Source organism: Salmo trutta, unplaced genomic scaffold, assembly GCF_901001165.1.
Source record: "Salmo trutta unplaced genomic scaffold, fSalTru1.1, whole genome shotgun sequence".
Lineage (NCBI taxonomy): Eukaryota > Metazoa > Chordata > Actinopteri > Salmoniformes > Salmonidae > Salmo > Salmo trutta.
In genome coordinates this window covers 2,388,008-2,409,000 of record NW_021822962.1, presented here as the reverse complement: position 1 = coordinate 2,409,000, position 20,993 = coordinate 2,388,008, and the positions used below count along the sequence as shown (strand labels likewise).

At 41.0% G+C, this 20,993-nt stretch overlaps 3 protein-coding genes across 4 annotated transcripts; all 3 read right to left on the bottom strand.

Annotated features, from left to right (window-relative positions):
* Positions 1-485: 485 nt before the first annotated feature.
* Positions 486-5,993, bottom strand: LOC115187694 (uridine phosphorylase 1-like). The gene is made up of 8 exons (XM_029746685.1): positions 5,831-5,993; positions 5,535-5,591; positions 4,926-5,043; positions 4,081-4,239; positions 2,293-2,407; positions 1,545-1,754; positions 1,160-1,306; positions 486-763 (listed from the first exon to the last, which is right to left on the bottom strand). Exons 2-8 carry the CDS (start codon positions 5,585-5,587, stop codon positions 609-611), a joined length of 957 nt encoding a protein of 318 aa, XP_029602545.1. The 5' UTR covers positions 5,588-5,591; positions 5,831-5,993; the 3' UTR covers positions 486-608.
* A 2,646-nt stretch (positions 5,994-8,639) lies between these two features.
* On the bottom strand, positions 8,640-11,658 carry LOC115187695 (uncharacterized protein C8orf88). The gene is made up of 7 exons (XM_029746686.1): positions 11,489-11,658; positions 10,547-10,626; positions 10,108-10,163; positions 9,899-9,983; positions 9,529-9,635; positions 9,265-9,317; positions 8,640-9,018 (listed from the first exon to the last, which is right to left on the bottom strand). Exons 2-7 carry the CDS (start codon positions 10,623-10,625, stop codon positions 9,009-9,011), a joined length of 390 nt encoding a protein of 129 aa, XP_029602546.1. The 5' UTR covers position 10,626; positions 11,489-11,658; the 3' UTR covers positions 8,640-9,008.
* A 1,678-nt stretch (positions 11,659-13,336) lies between these two features.
* LOC115187668 (RNA-binding protein 12B-like) lies at positions 13,337-19,045 on the bottom strand. 2 transcript variants are annotated; one of them, XM_029746652.1, is made up of 2 exons: positions 18,894-19,045; positions 13,337-15,714 (listed from the first exon to the last, which is right to left on the bottom strand). In XM_029746652.1, the coding sequence occupies exon 2, from the start codon at positions 15,686-15,688 to the stop codon at positions 13,772-13,774; it is 1,917 nt and encodes a 638-aa protein (XP_029602512.1). In that variant the 5' UTR covers positions 15,689-15,714; positions 18,894-19,045; the 3' UTR covers positions 13,337-13,771. The 2 variants fall into 2 exon arrangements, with proteins under 2 accessions (XP_029602512.1, XP_029602511.1); XM_029746651.1 differs by having other exon boundaries at positions 18,910-19,045.
* Positions 19,046-20,993: the final 1,948 nt, after the last annotated feature.

Below are 20,993 nucleotides of genomic sequence, written 5' to 3'. Positions count from 1 at the left end.
TAGTGTCAAGTAAGAGGTGTGTTTGATGTTTCTCATGATTACTATACTAATTTGGTTACACTTAACTACAATCCAGAAACAATAGATATTGTAGATATATATTGTCTTCTATACGGTCAATGATTGCTATTGAGAATGATTGCGAAGTCCATAGTGAAAGCAGCCAGGCTATATGGAATGAATAACTGTGAATCAGTGCTGCCCTAAATTACACATACACTGAGTATACAAAACATTAAGAACACCTGCTCTTTCCATGACAGACTGACCAGGTGAATCCAGGTGAAAGATATGATCCCTTATTGATGTCACAAGTTAAATCCACTTCAATCAGTGTAGATGAAGTGGAGGAGACAGTTTAAAGAAGGATTTTTAAACCTTGTGACAATTGAGACATGGATTGTCTATGTGTGCCATTCAGATGGTGAATGGGCAAGACAAACGTGCCTTTGAACGGGTTATGGAAGTAGTTGCCTGGAGCACCGTTTTTTTGTCAAGGGGGGGGGGGGTAACTCAATATTAGGAAAGTGATCTTCGTGTTTTGTATACTCTGTGTACAAGAGGCCTTTCATAAGTCACATAACATCAGAATGCTAAAATGCAAGAGCCTAGCTTCTGCTAGAGGCTGAGGCTTGGAGCATCTTCTTGATCAGGTGACCGACCAGTATCTGAGGACGTTGTTGGTAGCTGTGGAGAACTTCATGAGAGCTGCTCAGCTGGTCACCTTTCTGGCGGTCCAATAACGTCACACACACCACGGCCGCTTCAGAGGGACACAGAGACAGAGGACAGAGATTGATTATTTACTAGTCCTGAGTGCCAGTCTGCTACAGTATCATGCCAACTCCTCAAACATGAGACAGTTGGCATGACAATACAAACAGATCAAGGACCAGCCTATTTATTTACCAGCAACACAATACTGAACTTTGATCCTACTAAAAGGTTCAACATTAGGACCTTCAAGTGAATGAATATGATGTAAAACACATATATTTAATACATCTATTCAAATATATATGCATCTTTATTTAATCTTTAACGCATACAAAGTCAAAGTTTTTTATATTTGTTTAAAAAAGCTTTATGTCTGCGAATAACACTGCTAATATGGCTTGTACTATCATCATGGATAGCTACAACTACACCAGTGGTGTACCTTTCAGACCGCTGAGTTTACACATGGCAGCAAACACGGAAGACTCCATCTCGATGTTACGAACCCCAGACTCATAGGCCTTGGTCAGGTAGTCCTGTTTATCCTTCTCTGTGTAGGAGCAGAAGGCCCCATCCAGACGCGCTTGTCCTGGACACACAAAATACCAGCTAGCTACACACAGTAACTCTAGTAGGGCCAGTCTGTTTGTGCCATCATGCCAACTCACTCATTGTCATGCCTAACATGTTGGGCTTTACAAGGACAGAAATGGAGTTGACAGGGGCACAGACAGATCAGGTATCATGTTAACACAGCATAACATTTAAAAAAAGACAGATGGGCAGACAACAAGCAGAAAAGTGAAGTAGCGTATAATAACCGACACCTTCATAGAAATCCATTGTACACATAGTGTTTCCGATGACCGTCTCAAATTGACCCAGGTCCTTGCTACACTGGAGCAGCTCTTCAGCCAGACCTTGGTCCAGGTCTGTGCTGCGCACCACAGTATTCCCCAGGATGACCTGCTCCAACCTGGGCAGGAAGGTGGCGTCTACTGACTGCTTGGTGACGACAACCGTGCCAGGCTCGAGGCCTGGAGAGAGAAGGGGGAACAGAGTGGATGGAAAATGTACAGCAAATATGGCTTGTTTTATGTCTATGTTCCAAATGGCACCCTATTCCCTATGAAGTACACTACTTTTGGGCTCCCGAGTGGCGCAGCGGTCTAAGGCACTGCATCTCAGTGCAAGAGGCATCACTGCAGTCCCTGGTTCGAATCCAGGCTGCATCATATCTGGCTGTGATTGGGAGTCCCATAGGGCCGGGGTAGGCCGTGATTTTAAATAAGAATTAGCTGACTTGCCTGGTTAAATGAAGGTTAAATTTAAAAAAAAAACAATTAAAAATATATATATATTTATATATAGGGAATAGGGTGCCGTTTGGGAAACATATTTCGATTAATCAAAGGACTTTAATTGATTGATTTAAACACCCCATATTAGTGTTATTACTAGTTTGACTACAGTGGGATTCAGATGTGCTGTGGTTAATCAGGATTAATATCAAATCCAAAGCACTTGAGAAGTACAACCAGACAGAAAAGGTCTAAATAAACTCTCTAGGCCTACCTAATCCACCGGAGGTCCCAATGCGAACGATGGTAACATCAGTGCAGCGAGCATGGTAGAGGAGCTTGATGAGCTCGTGTAACATGATGGCGATAGAGGGGATACCCATGCCATGCTGAAAAAGAAGAGAGAGACACGTGATGTCATAGATGTACCACATTCCACCACCACAGTCTCACGTCAGATAGCGTGACGACCTTGTCTGCACTAGTTCATGGCAACGCAGTTGTGTTAGAAGGACGACACTGATTAAGCCACTCAATTCAGTCTGTTCGGCAGAACACACTGCTACACTAACACGTCCCAAATAGCAGCATATTACCTAGTGACGGCCTTTGTCCAGAGCCCTTGTCCAAAGTAGTGCAATATAGAGTACCATTTGAGACGCAACCCGTGTTAAACCTACTAACATCTAGTGACACTATAATAAACTACAAGTGATTGAAACCAGTGTTAAACCTACTGACATCTAGTGACACTATAATAAACTACAAGTGATTGAAACCAGTGTTAAACCTACTAACATCTAGTGACACTATAATAAACTACAAGTGATTGAAACCCGTGTTAAACCTACTAACATCTAGTGACACTATAATAAACTACAAGTGATTGAAACCAGTGTTAAACCTACTAACATCTAGTGACACTATAATAAACCACAAGTGATTGAAACCCGTGTTAAACCTACTAACATCTAGTGACACTATAATAAACCACAAGTGATTGAAACCCGTGTTAAACCTACTAACATCTAGTGACACTATAATAAACCACAAGTGATTGAAACCCGTGTTAAACCTACTAACATCTAGTGACACTATAATAAACTACAAGTGATTGAAACCCGTGTTAAACCTACTAACATCTAGTGACACTATAATAAACCACAAGTGATTGAAACCCGTGTTAAACCTACTAACATCTAGTGACACTATAATAAACCACAAGTGATTGAAACCCGTGTTAAACCTACTAACATCTAGTGACACTATAATAAACTACAAGTGATTGAAACCTGTGTTAAACCTACTAACATCTAGTGACACTATAATAAACTACAAGTGATTGAAACCCGTGTTAAACCTACTAACATCTAGTGACACTATAATAAACTACAAGTGATTGAAACCAGTGTTAAACCTACTAACATCTAGTGACACTATAATAAACCACAAGTGATTGAAACCCGTGTTAAACCTACTAACATCTAGTGACACTATAATAAACCACAAGTGATTGAAACCCGTGTTAAACCTACTAACATCTAGTGACACTATAATAAACTACAAGTGATTGAAACCCGTGTTAAACCTACTAACATCTAGTGACACTATAATAAACTACAAGTGATTGAAACCAGTGTTAAACCTACTAACATCTAGTGACACTATAATAAACTACAAGTGATTGAAACCCGTGTTAAACCTACTAACATCTAGTGACACTATAATAAACCACAAGTGATTGAAACCCGTGTTAAACCTACTAACATCTAGTGACACTATAATAAACCACAAGTAATTGAAACCCGTGTTAAACCTACTAACATCTAGTGACACTATAATAAACTACAAGTGATTGAAACCCGTGTTAAACCTACTAACATCTAGTGACACTATAATAAACTACAAGTGATTGAAACCAGTGTTAAACCTACTAACATCTAGTGACACTATAATAAACCACAAGTGATTGAAACCCGTGTTAAACCTACTAACATCTAGTGACACTATAATAAAGCAGAAGTGATTGAAATGGCTAGTGGTATTGTATTTCTTCACGTACGCTGACGGACAGCACGGGGCCAATCTTGTACATGGCGTAGCGGTCAGTTCCTGCACAGATGTTGGGGTACTCAGCCTTGGGGTCCTCCAGACTCAGCTCTCCAGCAATGTACTCTATGAAGGACTTCATTCTCCAGGGACTGCCCCCAACACACACAAACTGAGGCATGAACATAAGAGCAGACAACGTAAATGTTAACGTTCTGGGAAGGAATACAAAAAATCAATAGAAATACAGGGCTGCTTTCCTGAACCCAGATTAATCCTTCTTTATTTTTTATTTTATTTAACCGTTATTTATCTAGGCAGGTCTGTTATTAAGAACAAATTCTTATTTAGAATGATGGCCTACCAAAAGGCTTCCTGCGGGAAATGGGGCTTGGATTAAAAATTAAAAATAAAAATATAGGACAAAACACACATCACGACAAAAGAGACACTACAACACTACATAAAGAGAAATCTAAGACAACAACATAGCATGGCAGCAACACATGACAACACAGCATGGTAGCAACACATGACAACAACATGGTAACAACATGGTAGCAGCACAAAACATGGTACAAACAATTATTGGGCACAGACAACAGCACAAAGGACAAGAAGGTAGAGACAACAATACAATAAAGCTAGTCCTGGATTAAAACACATGTTCTATGGTGAACGTCCATTGAAAGGGTTTTTTAGTCCAGGACTAGGCTTAATCTGTATCTGGTAAACCAGCCCAATGTGTGATGAATACAGAAAAGATGACCATATTGAATGCAGGAAATAAGATGTTATGAATGTCCATTTACTGATGCAATCTAGCTAGTAGCCTAATGAATCAATCAGTAATCTTACTTTGACGTCTCCAAACATGGCAGGCAGGTTGTGTGTGGAGGTCCCCAGGTTAAAGTGGTAGAGAATGTCTTCTTTCATCCCATCCAGGTGTGGGTTATGTACATAGACAGTGCTTTCACTAAGAAAATGAATCATACAAGGACATTTAGGGAAGATCAGTCTTTTATTTGACTACCTCCTAAACTTCTGGGCCCGTGTTCATAAAGCATACTTGGTTTTGGTTCAACATGTCCTCATTGTCTTCGTATTACTGTATGTCAATAGAATATAATCGCCTGGTTGTGAGTCATTTTCCTTTATCCATGTATGGTGTACTGTAATGCTCAATGGTACGTGCTTCTGTGCAGGAAGTCAATTTCTCTGGATGACACACCTCTCTGCCGTTTCCTGGTTTTACGAATTAACTCACATATAGTCCACTGATTAAAGGGAGTGGTTAGCCTACTGTCAAAAGTCAATGTAAAATGCACAGTACAAAAGTAAAAGCTTTATTAAGGTGTTGACGTTGAATTAATTACATTTTCAGACGACAACACTAATCAAATCACTTTGATGATATAGTTATAGACAATGACGTGTCCAACCATGACTTATTAGATGTTACTGTACCTCTCGCACAATGTCTCATTCTGTTCATCACTGAAACCTGGTCCCGGTGCCATATTCCTGAAAGAAGGAAGAAGCCCAACCACCGGAACATACACATGAAATTAACTTGATTTCCAAATGTTGGATTTGGCAAATGCAGACATAAATATCTTCACTACTGGTCCATACGAACATCGGTTTCTGCGAGGATGTGAGATGTATCCCATATCGTAGTCTGTAGGCTAACATCGACTACTACCAAAAATATGCCGGCTGGTATATGTCAGAGAAACAGCGATTGAATATATGTAGATTACCTGTAGCAGGTGGATGATTCGCATATGCACGATGCTGTGTTAGATGCGCCCCGTTTCCTAAATACCTATCTGCAATGTAGTAAAATGTTAAGATGCAGTAATTGAAAGCTGTGCTAAGGAACTTGTCAGTGACATTGGGTTGTCACTAGTTACCACAGCCACAAAGTCAAAATTGTGTACATCTTAAAAATTCATGAAAACTAAAATTAGTTTTTGGTCTTAATTTAAATGTTAGGCATTAAAAGGTTAGCAGTGCTGTTTAGGTTTAACATCTGATTTTAAGAAGATAAATTGTAGAAATAGGCGGAGTTTAGCCATAATTATGACTTTGTGGCTGTGGTAACTAGTGATGACCCTGCCATTGACTGTATATGAAGGTGTCACTAGTGAGTACTTAATATGCGCACTAATAATTCGATATTAAACGGATTGTGGCAGTTGGCCGAGTACGGCAATAGTCAAGTAAACACTTTAATCTGTTTATCTTAATCGTCGTAAAGTCAAAATAGAAGCATACGCCGATTAAACGCTGCTTTTTGTTTTTTTAGCAATCTTTCGAATTATCATCACCCCTAAACAGTTTAATCGGAGTATCTGATCTGCGCATGTGCTAACACCGGTAGCGCAACCCACCTCTTATGCGCGAGTGACTCTGGAATTATGCAATTCACAAAGTATGCAATTTACAAATAGTTCACATACAAACTTTTTGTCCCAACTCAGACTCAAATAGACTTGGCAAAAATAACATGATCTCGGTGGTAGAACGTTTATTGGCAATTTTTGGAATTTATTGAAGTCCCGTCAGGTAGCCTGATTTCAGATGAGTCCATGCAAACATGATTAGGAAAATCGTTCTTGCAAAACATGTAAACGTTTTAAAACGAACTATTATATTAATCTGACAATACACAATAATCGTATTGTGTGCATGTAACTGGACTCACTGTAGACGTAACTCGTGAACATCAAAACGCCAGTAGGGGAGATGTTACACAGGATCTGTGCGCACCACTTGCGCAGTTTTCACACTAGTGAATGACCACTTGAATGGTTATTGTCTCTGGTTTCTCGTTTACGCAGTGACTAAAATTGCTGTTTTAGTCTTACATGTAAACTGGATTACACGGCGAGGTTTCATTTTTACAGATTTTGATAATGCAAGGTAGTCAGCATTTGAGCTGCTTTTGATGTAAAATGACACTTCACAAGACAACATTTGTCATACAAATATTATTTTTTTATAAGAGCAGAGAAATGTACAGGGCTATTAGGGCAGATCCCAGATCAGCTCATACGTCTTGGAGCAAGGAGAGGATGTGCACCATAGTACACTAAATTAAATAGCCTATCTTCACAATGTGCAACTTGAAAGTCAAAATCAATTGGGGAGGGCACGTATTTAACCTACTGCATCGCTGAAAATACATGGTCACACTTTGGCACTGTCCCTTTACATTAGCATAGGAAAGTCCTCTCAGCCTTGTATCAACAAACAGCCAACATCTTGGAATGAAGCCCGTCATCATGACTAAGCCTCGATAGGCAAATAGCTTATAACAAAATAAGAATAAATCAAATAAATACACTTCAAAAATAAACAGGCGCTCAATTTTCCCATTCCACACTACAACCACAACAGTCTCCGAACACAAGTTGCATAATAAAGTACCCCTTATGTGCACAGGCACGTCAAGGCGGCGGGTTTCACTAACTTTGTGCTAATTTAGACTGCCGTTATTCACGTTCATCAACTACTATAGAATAAACTGAGAAAATGTGCAGTGGGAGAGAGATGTACCATTTGATGTGACTAGAGGACTGACCCTCAGAGAAGTGGGGAGAGATGTACCATTTGATGTGACTAGAGGACTGACCCTCAGAGAAGTGGGGAGAGAGATGTACCATTTGATGTGACTAGAGGACTGACCCTCAGAGAAGTGGAGAGAGATGTACCATTTGATGTGACTAGAGGACTGACCCTCAGAGAAGTGGGGAGAGATGTACCATTTGATGTGACTAGAGGACTGACCCTCAGAGAAGTGGGGAGAGATGTACCATTTGATGTGACTAGAGGACTGACCCTCAGAGAAGTGGGGAGAGAGATGTACCATTTGATGTGACTAGAGGACTGACCCTCAGAGAAGTGGGGAGAGATGTACCATTTGATGTGACTAGAGGACTGACCCTCAGAGAAGTGGGGAGAGAGATGTACCATTTGATGTGACTAGAGGACTGACCCTCAGAGAAGTGGGGAGAGATGTACCATTTGATGTGACTAGAGGACTGACCCTCAGAAGGATAGTGTGCAAAGGCAGGCTTAGAAGCCTAATCATTTGAAGCAACAGTTTTCAATGGGGGAATACAGACAAGTTATGCAGCAGGCAGTAGCCTATACTTCAACATTCAGTTAGTTGATATAAGTCAATAATCAAGCTTCAGTAACAATATCAAACCTAAAACACCCATACTCCAACATGGGGCGGCAGGGTAGCCTAGTGGTTAGAGCGTTGGGCTAGTAACCGAAAGGGTGCAAGTTTGAATCCCCGAGCTGACAAGGTACAAATCTGTTGTTCTGCCCCTGAACAAGGCAGTTAACCCACTGTTCCTAGGCTGTCATTGAAAATAAGAATTTGTTCTTAACTGACTTGTCTAGTTAAATAAAAGTAAAATAAATATCAAAAAGTGAAAGGGTTAAATGAATGTAGTGTTTGTCTTGGAGGTCGTTGTAAGGTTATTCAATGGCCTCCACTGAGGCGTTATTAGTATTATGCCATATGTAAGCATTTGTTAGCATTAAGGCACATCATTCAACCACTCATTATTATTTTAGACTGAAGCACACAATTTAAAACATGTAGGTTACGGTACATTTTCAGGTTTGTGTCCACCATGAACCAACATTTGTCAAAGGAATAAAAAACTAAAAAAATGATACCCTTCGCTTACAACTCTCATGGTCATGGCCGTTTATGATCTGAACCCTATCGGTCCTGGTCAAAAGTAGTGCACTAAATAGGACATAGGGTGCTATTTGGGACGCACCCCATGCGGTCTTCTGGCCTCAACTGGGATTTTTTTGTTGTTGTTGGTATATCACTCAATGGCAGAGCAAGTTGTAGTGGAGTGTGGGTTGAAAAGCAGCAGCAGCAACCAGACTTCCCAGCTCCATGTTAGCCTAGGCAAACCTAAACAAGAAAATATTCACACAAACATGTAGGATTAATAAATCATTCATGTTTTCTAAAATTGTGTTAAAATAGATATTGCACCAAAAAAAAGCTTTAATGACTTCTACAGAAGCTGTGGTAAAGGAAAACATTTTGGTCCGATTTCACAGAATCTCCAAAATCTTCACCTAATACTGTAGTTATTCTTTACAAATGTATCTTCGCACCAGGCAAGGTCATTGACACACTTGTATTTTTACTTACATTTCATTGTTTTCATCAGACCTCTTCTCCAACCTTGGTACACCAGGTTCTCTCTGTGGAAATGAATGAACATTCAATATCAGGAATTTGCAATAAGCCATGTTAAGCTATGGCACTGAGAACAGGTTAAAGGTAAAAATACAGAGCAGGTTGGCAAGTGATATGAAAGGTAAATCAAAAGGAGATACTTCAGAATTTGCTCTGATTGAATAAATGAACTACTAAACAAGCCATAACTGAGTATGAGACAAATGACGAGCTTACCGCCTTTTCCAAAACAACAGGATGTTCTGGTAAGAAGTCCGGTTTTCTTTTGGCAATGGGGGAACTGGCCAGTTGAATCAGGAAGTCTCTAGTGTAAGATATCCTCACTAGGTGAGAGAATCACTTGAATCAGTCAACATCCACACACACGATAACATGTCGACTGTGTCCCAAATGACACCCTATTCCCTATATAGTGCACTTCCTTTGAGCCTTGGTCAACAGTATTGTACTATAGGGAATAGAGTGCCATTTGGGACACAACTATGGACAAAAGTAATTCAAACATTGCAACTCACACTTCGATAGATAGATAGATAGATAGATAGATAGATAGATAGATAGATAGATAGATAGATAGATAGCTTACCTTTAGTTGGGGTGGAGTCTTTTTGTAGAGTCTGAGTTTGGAGATGGAGGATTTCAAAAAACTGTTCCACTCCAATACTGTTAATCTTTCCATAGGATAAAAACATGGGCAATGCAAGAAATAGATTAATCTTATAGACTATCTACAGACTAACTACTTATCCGAGCAAGAAATTGTCAGTTTTCTGGGTAAAACTATGCATCACTCACTGTTTTTTCTCCTGCTTGTCCACACGTAGATGGCTCAGCATTTCTAAAGCAGGGGTCTGTATAAAGAGAAAGTGGGACACTGGCTGCAGTCTGATTCTCTACCCTTCTCTTTGAAGTGTGCACTCACTCACTTCCCCTCAAGGACTTAAAATGAATTGACTTGAGTAAGAAATATCGTAGAAACTGACAACCTTTGCTTACACCAATCCTATGCTTTTAAATATAACAGGGAGGGAGCAAGAACACACTTTGGGTAGAAGGGTAGGTAGGGAATCCGATCTTGAATACTGCCTGTTAGCCGACACATTCATTCATTTTGTTCTTAGTCCATGACTGTTTGTGAGGATCACACTTCATAAAATTGGGTCAAGGAAGACTTAAAAAGTAGCAAGACGTGTAGGTTTAAACATGAGAGTGTGAACTAGTCCAGTTAGTTTACCCTGGTCAGTGCTGCAGCGCCGCAGTGGTCTGGCTGGCTGCAGGTGCTTCTGTAAGATCCGCCTCCTTGACACCTCCATCCTGTAACAGCAAAGTGTTATGAAGCCATCTAACTTAGGATGTCATGGTCAAGTCTATTTAAAGTTAGTCTGGTCCCAGATCTGTTTGTGCTCTTGCCTGCTCCGATTGTCAAGCTACAATGAGAGACAGTTGTATGATATGACAGCACAGATTGTCACTTAAGCTAATTCAAAGTGCTGTGTGTCACCCACCACATTTCATAAAAACATGACCTCAGGTCTTTCATCACTCACTCATCAGCACTGCAATAGCAAAAGCTGAAGTGTTGACTTGAATTGATTCGTTTTGCCCCCATAAAAAGGTGAAATAAGTTTATTATTCTAGGAAGTTTGATGTTTTGACCTGGGCTAGTTAATGTTGTCTTTTATGAACTAGCAACAAATAATTTGACAGATTGAGATAAACTAGCCTAAAAACTCTCCCAGTCAGCTGATTTGCTAATTCCAAAACGTAAGTTCCTGCTGAATTTGCCTATCTAGCTAGCACTGGCAACCCCCTTAGAAATCCAACTGATAACGTTAGAGAAACTAGCTATGCTTTAACAACTTTGATTTATGGGTTTTATCAATTTAACTTAGCTAACTAAGTTAGTTATTAAGTTGTGACAGTCATTTCGCGTGAGATAGCTACTAAATTGATGCAGTATCTCGGTGAAAACTTTTAGCACTAGCATTACCATCACCGCTAGGCGGCTGGCTAAATAGCCATGGCTGCCACCTAACGTTAGCTAGCCAAGTTATCTCGTTGGCCATTTTTTAGAATAATGCTGACCGTACTTATCATGGCAAAAAAAAGTTACTCGAGTTTTGTTCACTATGAAAACCCTGGCAGGCTTCCATTATTGTCTCTAGGTCATATTTACCTGACCCTGTATGTTCGGCGACACACGGGTGCCTTCCCTTCCGAGAGATGCCACACTGATGAGGTGCTGCTTCTGCTGTCGTTATCCCCCAAAAGGTTCAACACGAGACGCGCAGCAAAGTAACGTTTTCAACGAAATTCACGAAAGCGTGGACGGGGGGGGTACGGAAGCAATCTTTCCATATTGAAATCAGTGCAGAACAAATTCTTAGAATATCATACTGATGTCAAACGGAGTTTTTCTGCTTTATCGTTCAAGTATCGGTATATTCACGTTACAATACTTGTTTGATAAAATAACTTAGTTATGCTGCACATTTTCAAAGGCAAATCTGTCTGTTCAGTTATCTGGCCTTATTGCTTAAATATACTTTTGTATATTGCAGTGAAATGTGTTGTATTAGAGGGTCAGCCATAGTAGTACGGCGCCCTTGAAGCAAATTAGGGTATAGTGCCTTGCTCAAGGGCACATCGACACCTTGTCAAAAATCTAAATTGTATTTGTCACATGCGCCGAATACAATAGGTGTAGACTTTATCGTGAAATGCTTACTTACGATCCCTTTCCCAACAATGCAGAGTTAAAAAGTAAGGGGGATTAGCACAAAAAAGTAAATAGTAATGCAATAAAATAATAATGAGACTATATATATATATATATACACAAGGAGTACCGTTACCGAGTCAATGTGCAGGGGTACGAGGTAGTTGAGGTAATATGTAAATAAATAATATAGTAACTAGTAACGCAATAAAATAATAATGAGGCTATATATATATATATATATACACAAGGAGTATCGTTACCGAGTCAATGTGCAGGGTACGAGGTAGTTGAGGTAATATGTACATGTAGGTAGGGGTAAAAGAGACTAGGCAATCAGCATAAAGTTACAGCAGCATGTGCTATGTGAGAAAGTGTTCGTACGAGTTTCTCAGCAGTCTTATGGCTTGGGGGTAGAAGCTGTTCAGGAGCCTTTTGGTGCCCTTCTTGGCGCTCCGGTACAGCTTTTAAAACTATATTTAACCTTTAACTAGGTAAGTCAGTTATGAACAAATATTTATTTACAATGACGGCCTACACCGGCCAAACCCGGACGATGCTGGTCCAATTATGCGCCGCCCCATGGGACTTCCAATCACAGCTGGGTGTGATACAGCCTGGATTCAAACCTTGGTGTCTGTAGTGATGCCTCAAGCACTGAGATGTAGTTCCTTAGACCGCTGCGCCACTCGGGAGGCCAAGCTTGCCATGCGGTAGCAGAATGAACCGAAGTTCTTGACAATTCTTAGGGCCCTTCTCCAAGGTATTCGAACCAGTGATCTTTTGATTACTGGCCCAATGCTCTAACCGCTAGGCTACCGGCCACCCAGTTATTACTTCAAGGTTTAAAGTGGAAAAACATTTCTGTGAGAATAGTTAACATGGGTTCACCGTAGTCCAACTCTTGGTTACTTCTGGAAATCGGGTAGCTGGAAGTAATGTAGGTGCAATTCACAGATTCTCAGTTAAGTGTGAAAGTCTCCTGCATTCTAAACGTTTTATTCTCACTGCTCCTGACAACCAAAATGCATACATCTGCATCAGAATAAAATAAAAAGGGAGTTAATGCAGACAGAGTTGCACCCTTTGCTTGTGTTAAATCCTGCATAACTTGGCGTATGAGTTGGGGAATACCTAACATATATAGATACTAAACCATTTGAGTGTGTATGTGTGTGTGTGTGTGTCCAGCTAAAGCAAAATAACATGGCATTCGAGTCCAAAGACCACAGGAAAAAAGATATAGAACCATGGGCAATACCGAAATTATCATACAACAAAACATCTTAGATGACGACAAAAGGAGAACATGTATGCATTTTAATCAAAGAATTTCCACTAAGTTTAATGGACAACTTTTACACTATATAATGCAATAAACATTTCAACAAATAATAGTTGCAAAATTAAGTTCTACCTTCACCCAGCTGTTAAAGAAAATACAATTTCAGGCAAATTTCACTAAAAGAAAAAGCTTCAGAAACAGGCTACATAGCAAGCAGGCGATGGGCAAAATATAAATAAACAATTGTTATTCTTTAAGGGGGTAAAAAATTTGACAAAAGGTTTGTCCGTTACACATGGAGTAGAAGGCTATACACACACACAGTATTTTTTAAATCTAAAATTGTTCAGTCGCCATCTGTTGGAACCACCAAACACAGTCCGAGATGTTCTTCCTAAAACGTCACATTTTAAAGCCCAAAAAGGTTCTTTCATGTTCTATACGGAGGACAAATTTCACACAAGAAGTAGTGATACTTTTTTGCTGCCTATTGGTCTTCCACTCAATTCCTCAACTGCCATTAACGCCTCCAAGTGAGATTCAAAAATAATCGTTGCTGAGCCTTTGGGACGCCCTCCGTTGTCATACTGCAATGAGACCGATCCAGGAATGACACGATATCCATAGAAAAAGTTATAGATTTCTTCAATTCTGATAGTCCAAGGCAGATTAACCAGTGTCAGGGTTGTTGGATCATCAAACTGCTGCGGTGCAGAAGGTCCATAGCCTCCATGTCTATGAGCAGAGCCATTGCCCCTGTTGTCAAGCAGAACAGGGTTTTCCATCATGTGAGAATCCAGACCCAGACTGCTGCCTGCATGAATATGAACCTGCAGGTCGTTCATAGGAAGATGGCCTATATCAGGGTTGACCCTGTAATCAGTGTCCAGATGGGACATCGCCTCACTGCTCCTGGCCAAGTACCTCTCTGAGCTTCTCTCCATCTGTTGCTCTCTCACTGCAGGTTCACCAACACCAAATTCACGCATCTGAGCCAGAGAAATGCATTTCAGGATGACATTTGTTCCAAGAAACCCTTGCCCATTCAGAGACTGTGCCCTCATAGCCTCCTCCTCAGTCTGAAAGATCACCAAAGCCTCTCCAAGCCCATTGCCCTCATGGTCAAGCAGCAAAACAACAGTCTCCTCTGAGATCCTGAAGCCTAGGAAGAAGTCCACAATCTCAACTTTGCGCACGTCTAAAGGCAGGTTTCGCACATACAGGCAAATCTTATCAGATTCATACACATCCTTCTTCGTCTCTCTTGGAAGCCTTTCCTGAGATCTTCTGTAAGACCTTTTAGAGGGTGGTGCGCCATCCATTAGATTTCCCCCAGATTCTAGCATGGCGACCATTTTCTCTTTCGAGATAGGAGAGATGTACACAATTCGTTTGAGAAATTTCTGCTTGTGAAGAGTCAAGGCAGCACCGTATTCCCTCAGGCTTCTGAACAGCACAAATGCGGACCTTGTCTCTGACCCATACTTGTCAAGGAGGTGAAGGATCTGATCATACTTGAGGTCTGCATGACGGAAGATCTCCTTTATATCCCTCTTCTCCACTAAGTAGGGAAGGTTTTCCACCAAGACACAGAACTCCTCATTGGCAGGAGAATTGGACTTTGTAGACCTGTCGGCCACTGGTGAGTAAGACCTAGCACGGTCTGGAGGTTCCCTAGCACCACCTGCCTTAACCCACTGCTTTTCTGAGCTTGCATAGACTTTCACAAACCTCGTTCCAAGGTATTGCCGATGTCTTTTCAGACCCTCTCTAGCATCCCGTCTGGATTCGAACTTGACAACTCCTTTCCCATTTTGTTGGCCGCGGTTATTTCTCATCATAACAATGTCCTCCACCACTAATCCCTCAAAGAATCTTCTCACTTCCTCTTCGGTCGTAGTAAAAGGCATGTCTTGCATATACAAATACAATTCATCTTGACTGCTTGGCTGTGAGGAAGGCTTTCGGGCAGGACTACATACGTTACTGTAAGACACTGATCTACTGCCCATCTCCACGCGCTCTTTTCTTCTAGATTCCTCATTCCTGCCTTCTCTTTCCGGTCTTCTGGAACCTTCCTTATACGGCCTCTTTTTGGTCACCTCAGGTTTTATACTTTGCTTGAGAACAGCCTGCATTTCTGACTTGCTGCTCAGCCGTAAGCGAACCGGAGAACCTTTGATGGATCCCTCTGAACGTGTCATCGCCCGCCTCGCGTCTTCATCGGAAGCAAAGATTATGAAAGCCTCCTCACTCTCCCCACCAATAATGTGCACCCCACCATCTGGGATTTTGAGGCCAGTGAAGAAATTGCGAACGTCCTCAGAACCTGCAGTGATTCTGAGCCCCTGTAAATGGATGACCACCGCCATTCCGACAACAGCACAAACAACAGCACCTGTAGACAGAGGGGTACATAATAGCATTATTGCAGAACAGTCCTGTGTCCAGCTCACCAATGCTCTCCAGACCATTCCACTATAACATCACCAAAACAGGTGACACCTTGAGAATGAAAACAGCAACTCAAAACATTCTGAAAGGATTACGCTGTGTACAAATCTGAAGGTCCCAATATGACACTTAGGCCACTACAAAATGGAAACACCATAAAAAAATGTACAGGCCTACAGGCAACAACGGTAGGTCGGAGATTCTAAAATCTGAAAGATTAGTATGTCGTCTCCAGGAGTGACAAAGTTCAAGCATTAAACTGGATGTCCCTTTCACGGATTGTTCCATCTCAAATCAGCTGTGCATACATTAAATGCATCAGGTATGAGCCTTCACCATAGTATAATGGCAGGCTTCCAATCTACAATTCCAGGCTTCACTTTACAACTATTCAATTGGATCAAGTGTTAAAAGGTTCACAAGTTTCATGCAATTCGTTGAGTCACATAAACACTACATGACCAAAGGTATGTGGAGACCTGCTCGTCGAACATGTCATTCCAAAACCACAGGCATTAATATGGAGTTGGTCCCCCCTTTGCTGAAATAACAGCCTCCAGTCTTCTGGGAAGGATTTCCACTAGATGTTGGAACATTTCTGCGGGGAATTGCTTGCATTCAGCCACAAGAGCATTGGTGAGGTCGGGCAATTAGGATTGCCTCGCAGTCTGCATTCCAATTCATCCCAAAGGTGTTCAACGGTGTTGAGGTCAGGGCTCTGTGCAGACCAGTCAAGTTCTTCCACACGACAAACCATTTCTGTATGGACCTCACTTTGTGCACGGGGTCATTGTCATGCTGAAACAGGAAAAGGCCTTCCCCAAATTGTTTCCACAAAGTTGGAAACAGAATAATCTAAAATGAAATTGTATGCTATAGTGTTAAGATTTCCCTTCACTGGAACTAAGAGACCTAGCCCGAACCATGAAAACAGCCCCAGACCATTATTCCTCCTCCCCCAAAACGTTATAGTTGGCACTATGCAATGAGGCAGGTAGGGTTCTCCTGGCATCCGCCAAACCCAGATTTGTCCATCGGACTGCCAGATGGTGAAGCGTGATTCTTCGCGCCAGAGAAGCATTTCCACTGCTCCAGAGTCCAATGGCGGCGAGCTTTACGCCACTCCAGCCGACACTTGGCATTGCGCATGGTGATCTTAGGTTCGTGTGCGGCTGCTCGGCCATGTGCTCGATTTTATACACCTGTCTGCAACGGGTGTGGCTGAAATGACAAAATCCACTAATTTGAAGGTGTGTCCACATACTTTTGTATATATAGTGTATTTGTTCTCTGCGTCCCTGGAATGAAATCGTGTATTTGCCACAAACTCTCCAATCTATATCAGAAACAGGCATATATTCAGACCATCAGAATACCCAAACCATAAAAAACCGAAAGGCACAGCATTAACCAATCTCTGTAGATACTTAATATCTAGCAATAACCCATCAATCATTAGGCCTACATCTCGACATACCATACACCATAATTAATAAAGGGGGAATGACATTAGCCATGGACATAGTTAAGCACTTTTCGGACAGCGGAATATGGTCTAGTACCCCTCTGAGTACACCACTTGTCCCTGAAATCAAAGCGGCTAGTGTCTCCGGCAGCTGTTCCAAAGACTGTGACCATAGCAACGAAATAAACATTATCGACGTACGAACGAAGAAACGCTATAAGCATTCATAAAAAAGTATTTACACGCAACAGAAACGATAAATCCAAAAATGGATTAGGGGGGAAAAAATGGTATTGTTAAACGTGACTCTAAACTGACAAGTGTTTGCCAGCAGGCAAGTTAGCTGATCCCGCTGTTGGATGTAAGTGTTGATGTATCACCACGCAGGATACATGTTCTACTGTGATTGATCAACAACGGCACCCCTTGAAAAATAAGAGCAGAATCCTATTTTCTCTGGCTGAGCGGCTTCCATGTGCACGAGAACCACCGACCGCTCCGCCTGGATAGAATTGTGCCACCCCGTGCTTTCAGTCCGTGCCTTTAATCCTTTTCTTTGATATGCATCAGTCCACAGAGAGTCAGATATGGGCTTTTCCAATACGGCAGTGTTGTTACTCCAGTCCATACACCCTGGTGTATTACTAATAAGGAAAGTGTTTCCATCACTACGGCTAAGGACTTGGAACAGTTACTTCGTGAGGTGTGTTAACCATGTTCGGGGAAAACAAGTCAAACTTTCCCAGGTCTGGCCCCAAGTCTGAGTAGGTTCACGGCCCAAGACCTTTAGATTTTTTGGGGCCAGGCCTCAGAGGTGGAAAAAACAAGTCTTATGACTTCAGTCCAAACACCGGGGTAAAGTCTATTGGAAATGCACCATAGGCATAAGAGTAATAGCTGGCATACTTGAGCATGATTGGTCGTTCTGCTGTACAAATCAAAAAGAAACTGCCCGCACCCAGCAGAGCTAAAAATGGTACCCTACTGTGACTGATACTAGTCAAAACAACGTCATGCCACAAAATACATTTAATGTCGAGCACACACACGCCATTGGTCAATTTAACGCAAACATATACTGACACCTTTAAAAATATCATTTGTGTAAACTAGATAGAGGACTTTTTACGGCGCGCGATATAAAAATGTCCATTCCCAGTCGCACACTGTGATTCAGGGTTTCATAATCAACCCACATTAACATAATTCGACGGCGACATTTCATTTAATAAGCCAAGTTAAATGCAGAGAAGAGAACCGTCACAAAGCAACCAGTGCGAGACACACATCTGGCTAGAACAATCAGTATACGTGAAACTAGCTAGAAAAACCAAAAGCTATGCCATTACTTGAGGAAACTAGCACACAGCCCACCATAGCATGGTTCCTAACGTTAGCTAGCTAGCCACTGTGTATGCTAGCCGGTTAGTTCACAGCTGAACACCCACATTGTCCGTTTTATTTACCTAAGAAAATGCACAAGCAAAATACACCATACAACACTAAAAACTGAATTATTATAAAAACGTCGCAATTTAACGTTAGCTAGCTACATGGCAGCTAGCGTAGCTAACAACGCTAGCTAGCAGGGCCTTGCAGCCTGGCTACTCGTAAAATAACGCTACACTAGCATGATAATTCCATCCCACGTGTCATACCTAAGAGAGAACTTACACAGGCAGCGAGAGAAAAAGTTTCTTATAAATTTTGACAAAAATCAAAAGGATGGCAGGAAAGAATAGATTTTGCCCTTCGAGTTTCAAACCCGTTTGGAAATACGGAAACTCAGAGCGAGAAGTAAGAAGATCTCGCGTGTCATTTCTTCTTCTTTGGCATCATGGCGTTCACACATTTTGTTTGTGCATGCCGCCACCTACTTTGCGGCAGTATATTGTGTGTGTATATATATATATATATATAAAACACACACACACACACACATAGTACCAGTCCAAATTTGGACACACCTACTCATTCAAGGGGTTTTCTTTATTTTTACTATTTTCTACATTGTAGAATAATAGGGAAGCCATCACAACTAAGAAATAACACACTCCAGAACGCAGCTCACTCTGTTCACACTTGACACCAACCTTCTTCAACACCCAATCTCAATTTTTTACCGCCATCTTCCTCAAATTCCTCCTCAGAAATCCACCTTTCTGTATCCCTGTCCCAATATTCCTCAACTGCCGTAATTTTTCAAACATATATGACAGACAGCTGCTTGACTTTTTATTAGCAGCCCTAACAGGATGTCACTGAGTGTCATATTCCTGCATGACAGCTGAGCATGCGTCCAAAGCCTGCTGAAAGTCCTGCTCCTCCACACCATAGTGCTGGTACCAGTGCAGGTAGGCCCTTGCTTGCAGCATCTCCACAGCAGGCTGCACAACGTGGCCAAACAGGCAGGAAACACTGCTGTGATTGGAGCAGACACTGAGGAGGCGAGAGGAAGGGGCGTCTCCCACCTTGTTCAAAGGGTCTGGAATCAAACACGAAGAAAAAAAACTCACTAATTGATAAGGGTTAAATCAGACAACTATTTTAGGATATACATTTTTATTTCATCAAATACATTTCTTCTCTCAGTTAATTCAATCAAAGGCTCATATTATCCAGATACTTCTATTTTGATGCAATATCCCCAAGGGATACCAAGTCAGTTGTACAACTGAATGCATTCAACTGAGAGCGGGTGCCTTAAATTAACATCCCACTTCATGAAACAGGACTCTGATGTTATCATGGCTCGTGTGTCATCTCAAATCTAGGGTACTTCTTTGTTAAATAGCATCTTCCAATCATATATCTCATTTGTATCATATGACAGGCATATTGCTCACCAGTCCAGTGGTCAAGGGGAAAAGGGTTCCAAGAGCCCTTTTTTAAACTTCTGAAGTGCATTGGACATGAGGAAATAGCCACCCTTGTTGCCTCTGGCCACAGCCAACACTGCCAGGCTTCTATACTGAGAGCACAGTTAAGGGAAATAAAGATGGGATAAGATATCTAATCCATTTATTATTTTACATGCTCTGTAAACAACAGTGAAATGCTTACGTGTCCTTTTCCAACAATGCAGAGTTAAAAGATAAAAACAAATAAAAAATAAATAGAAATAGTGACACGAGGATTAAATAAATGCACAGTGAAGATAACATGGCTATCTATATACAGAGAGTAGAAAATAACATGGCTATCTATATACAGAGAGTAGAAAATAACATGGCTATCTATATACAGAGAGTAGAAAATAACATGGCTATCTATATACAGAGAGTAGAAAATAACATGGCTATCTATATACAGAGAGTAGAAAATAACATGGCTATCTATATCCAGGGAGTAGAAAATAACATGGCTATCTATATACAGAGAGTAGAAAATAACATGTCTATCTATATACAGAGAGTAGAAAATAACATGGCTATCTATATACAGAGAGTAGAAAATAACATGGCTATCTATATACAGAGAGTAGAAAATAACATGTCTATCTATATACAGAGAGTAGAAAATAACATGGCTATCTATATACAGGGAGTAGAAAATAACATGGCTATCTATATACAGAGAGTAGAAAATAACATGGCTATCTATATACAGAGAGTAGAAAATAACATGGCTATCTATATACAGAGAGTAGAAAATAGCATGGCTATCTATATACAGAGAGTAGAAAATAACATGGCTATCTATATACAGAGAGTAGAAAATAACATGGCTATCTATATACAGGGAGTAGAAAATAACAT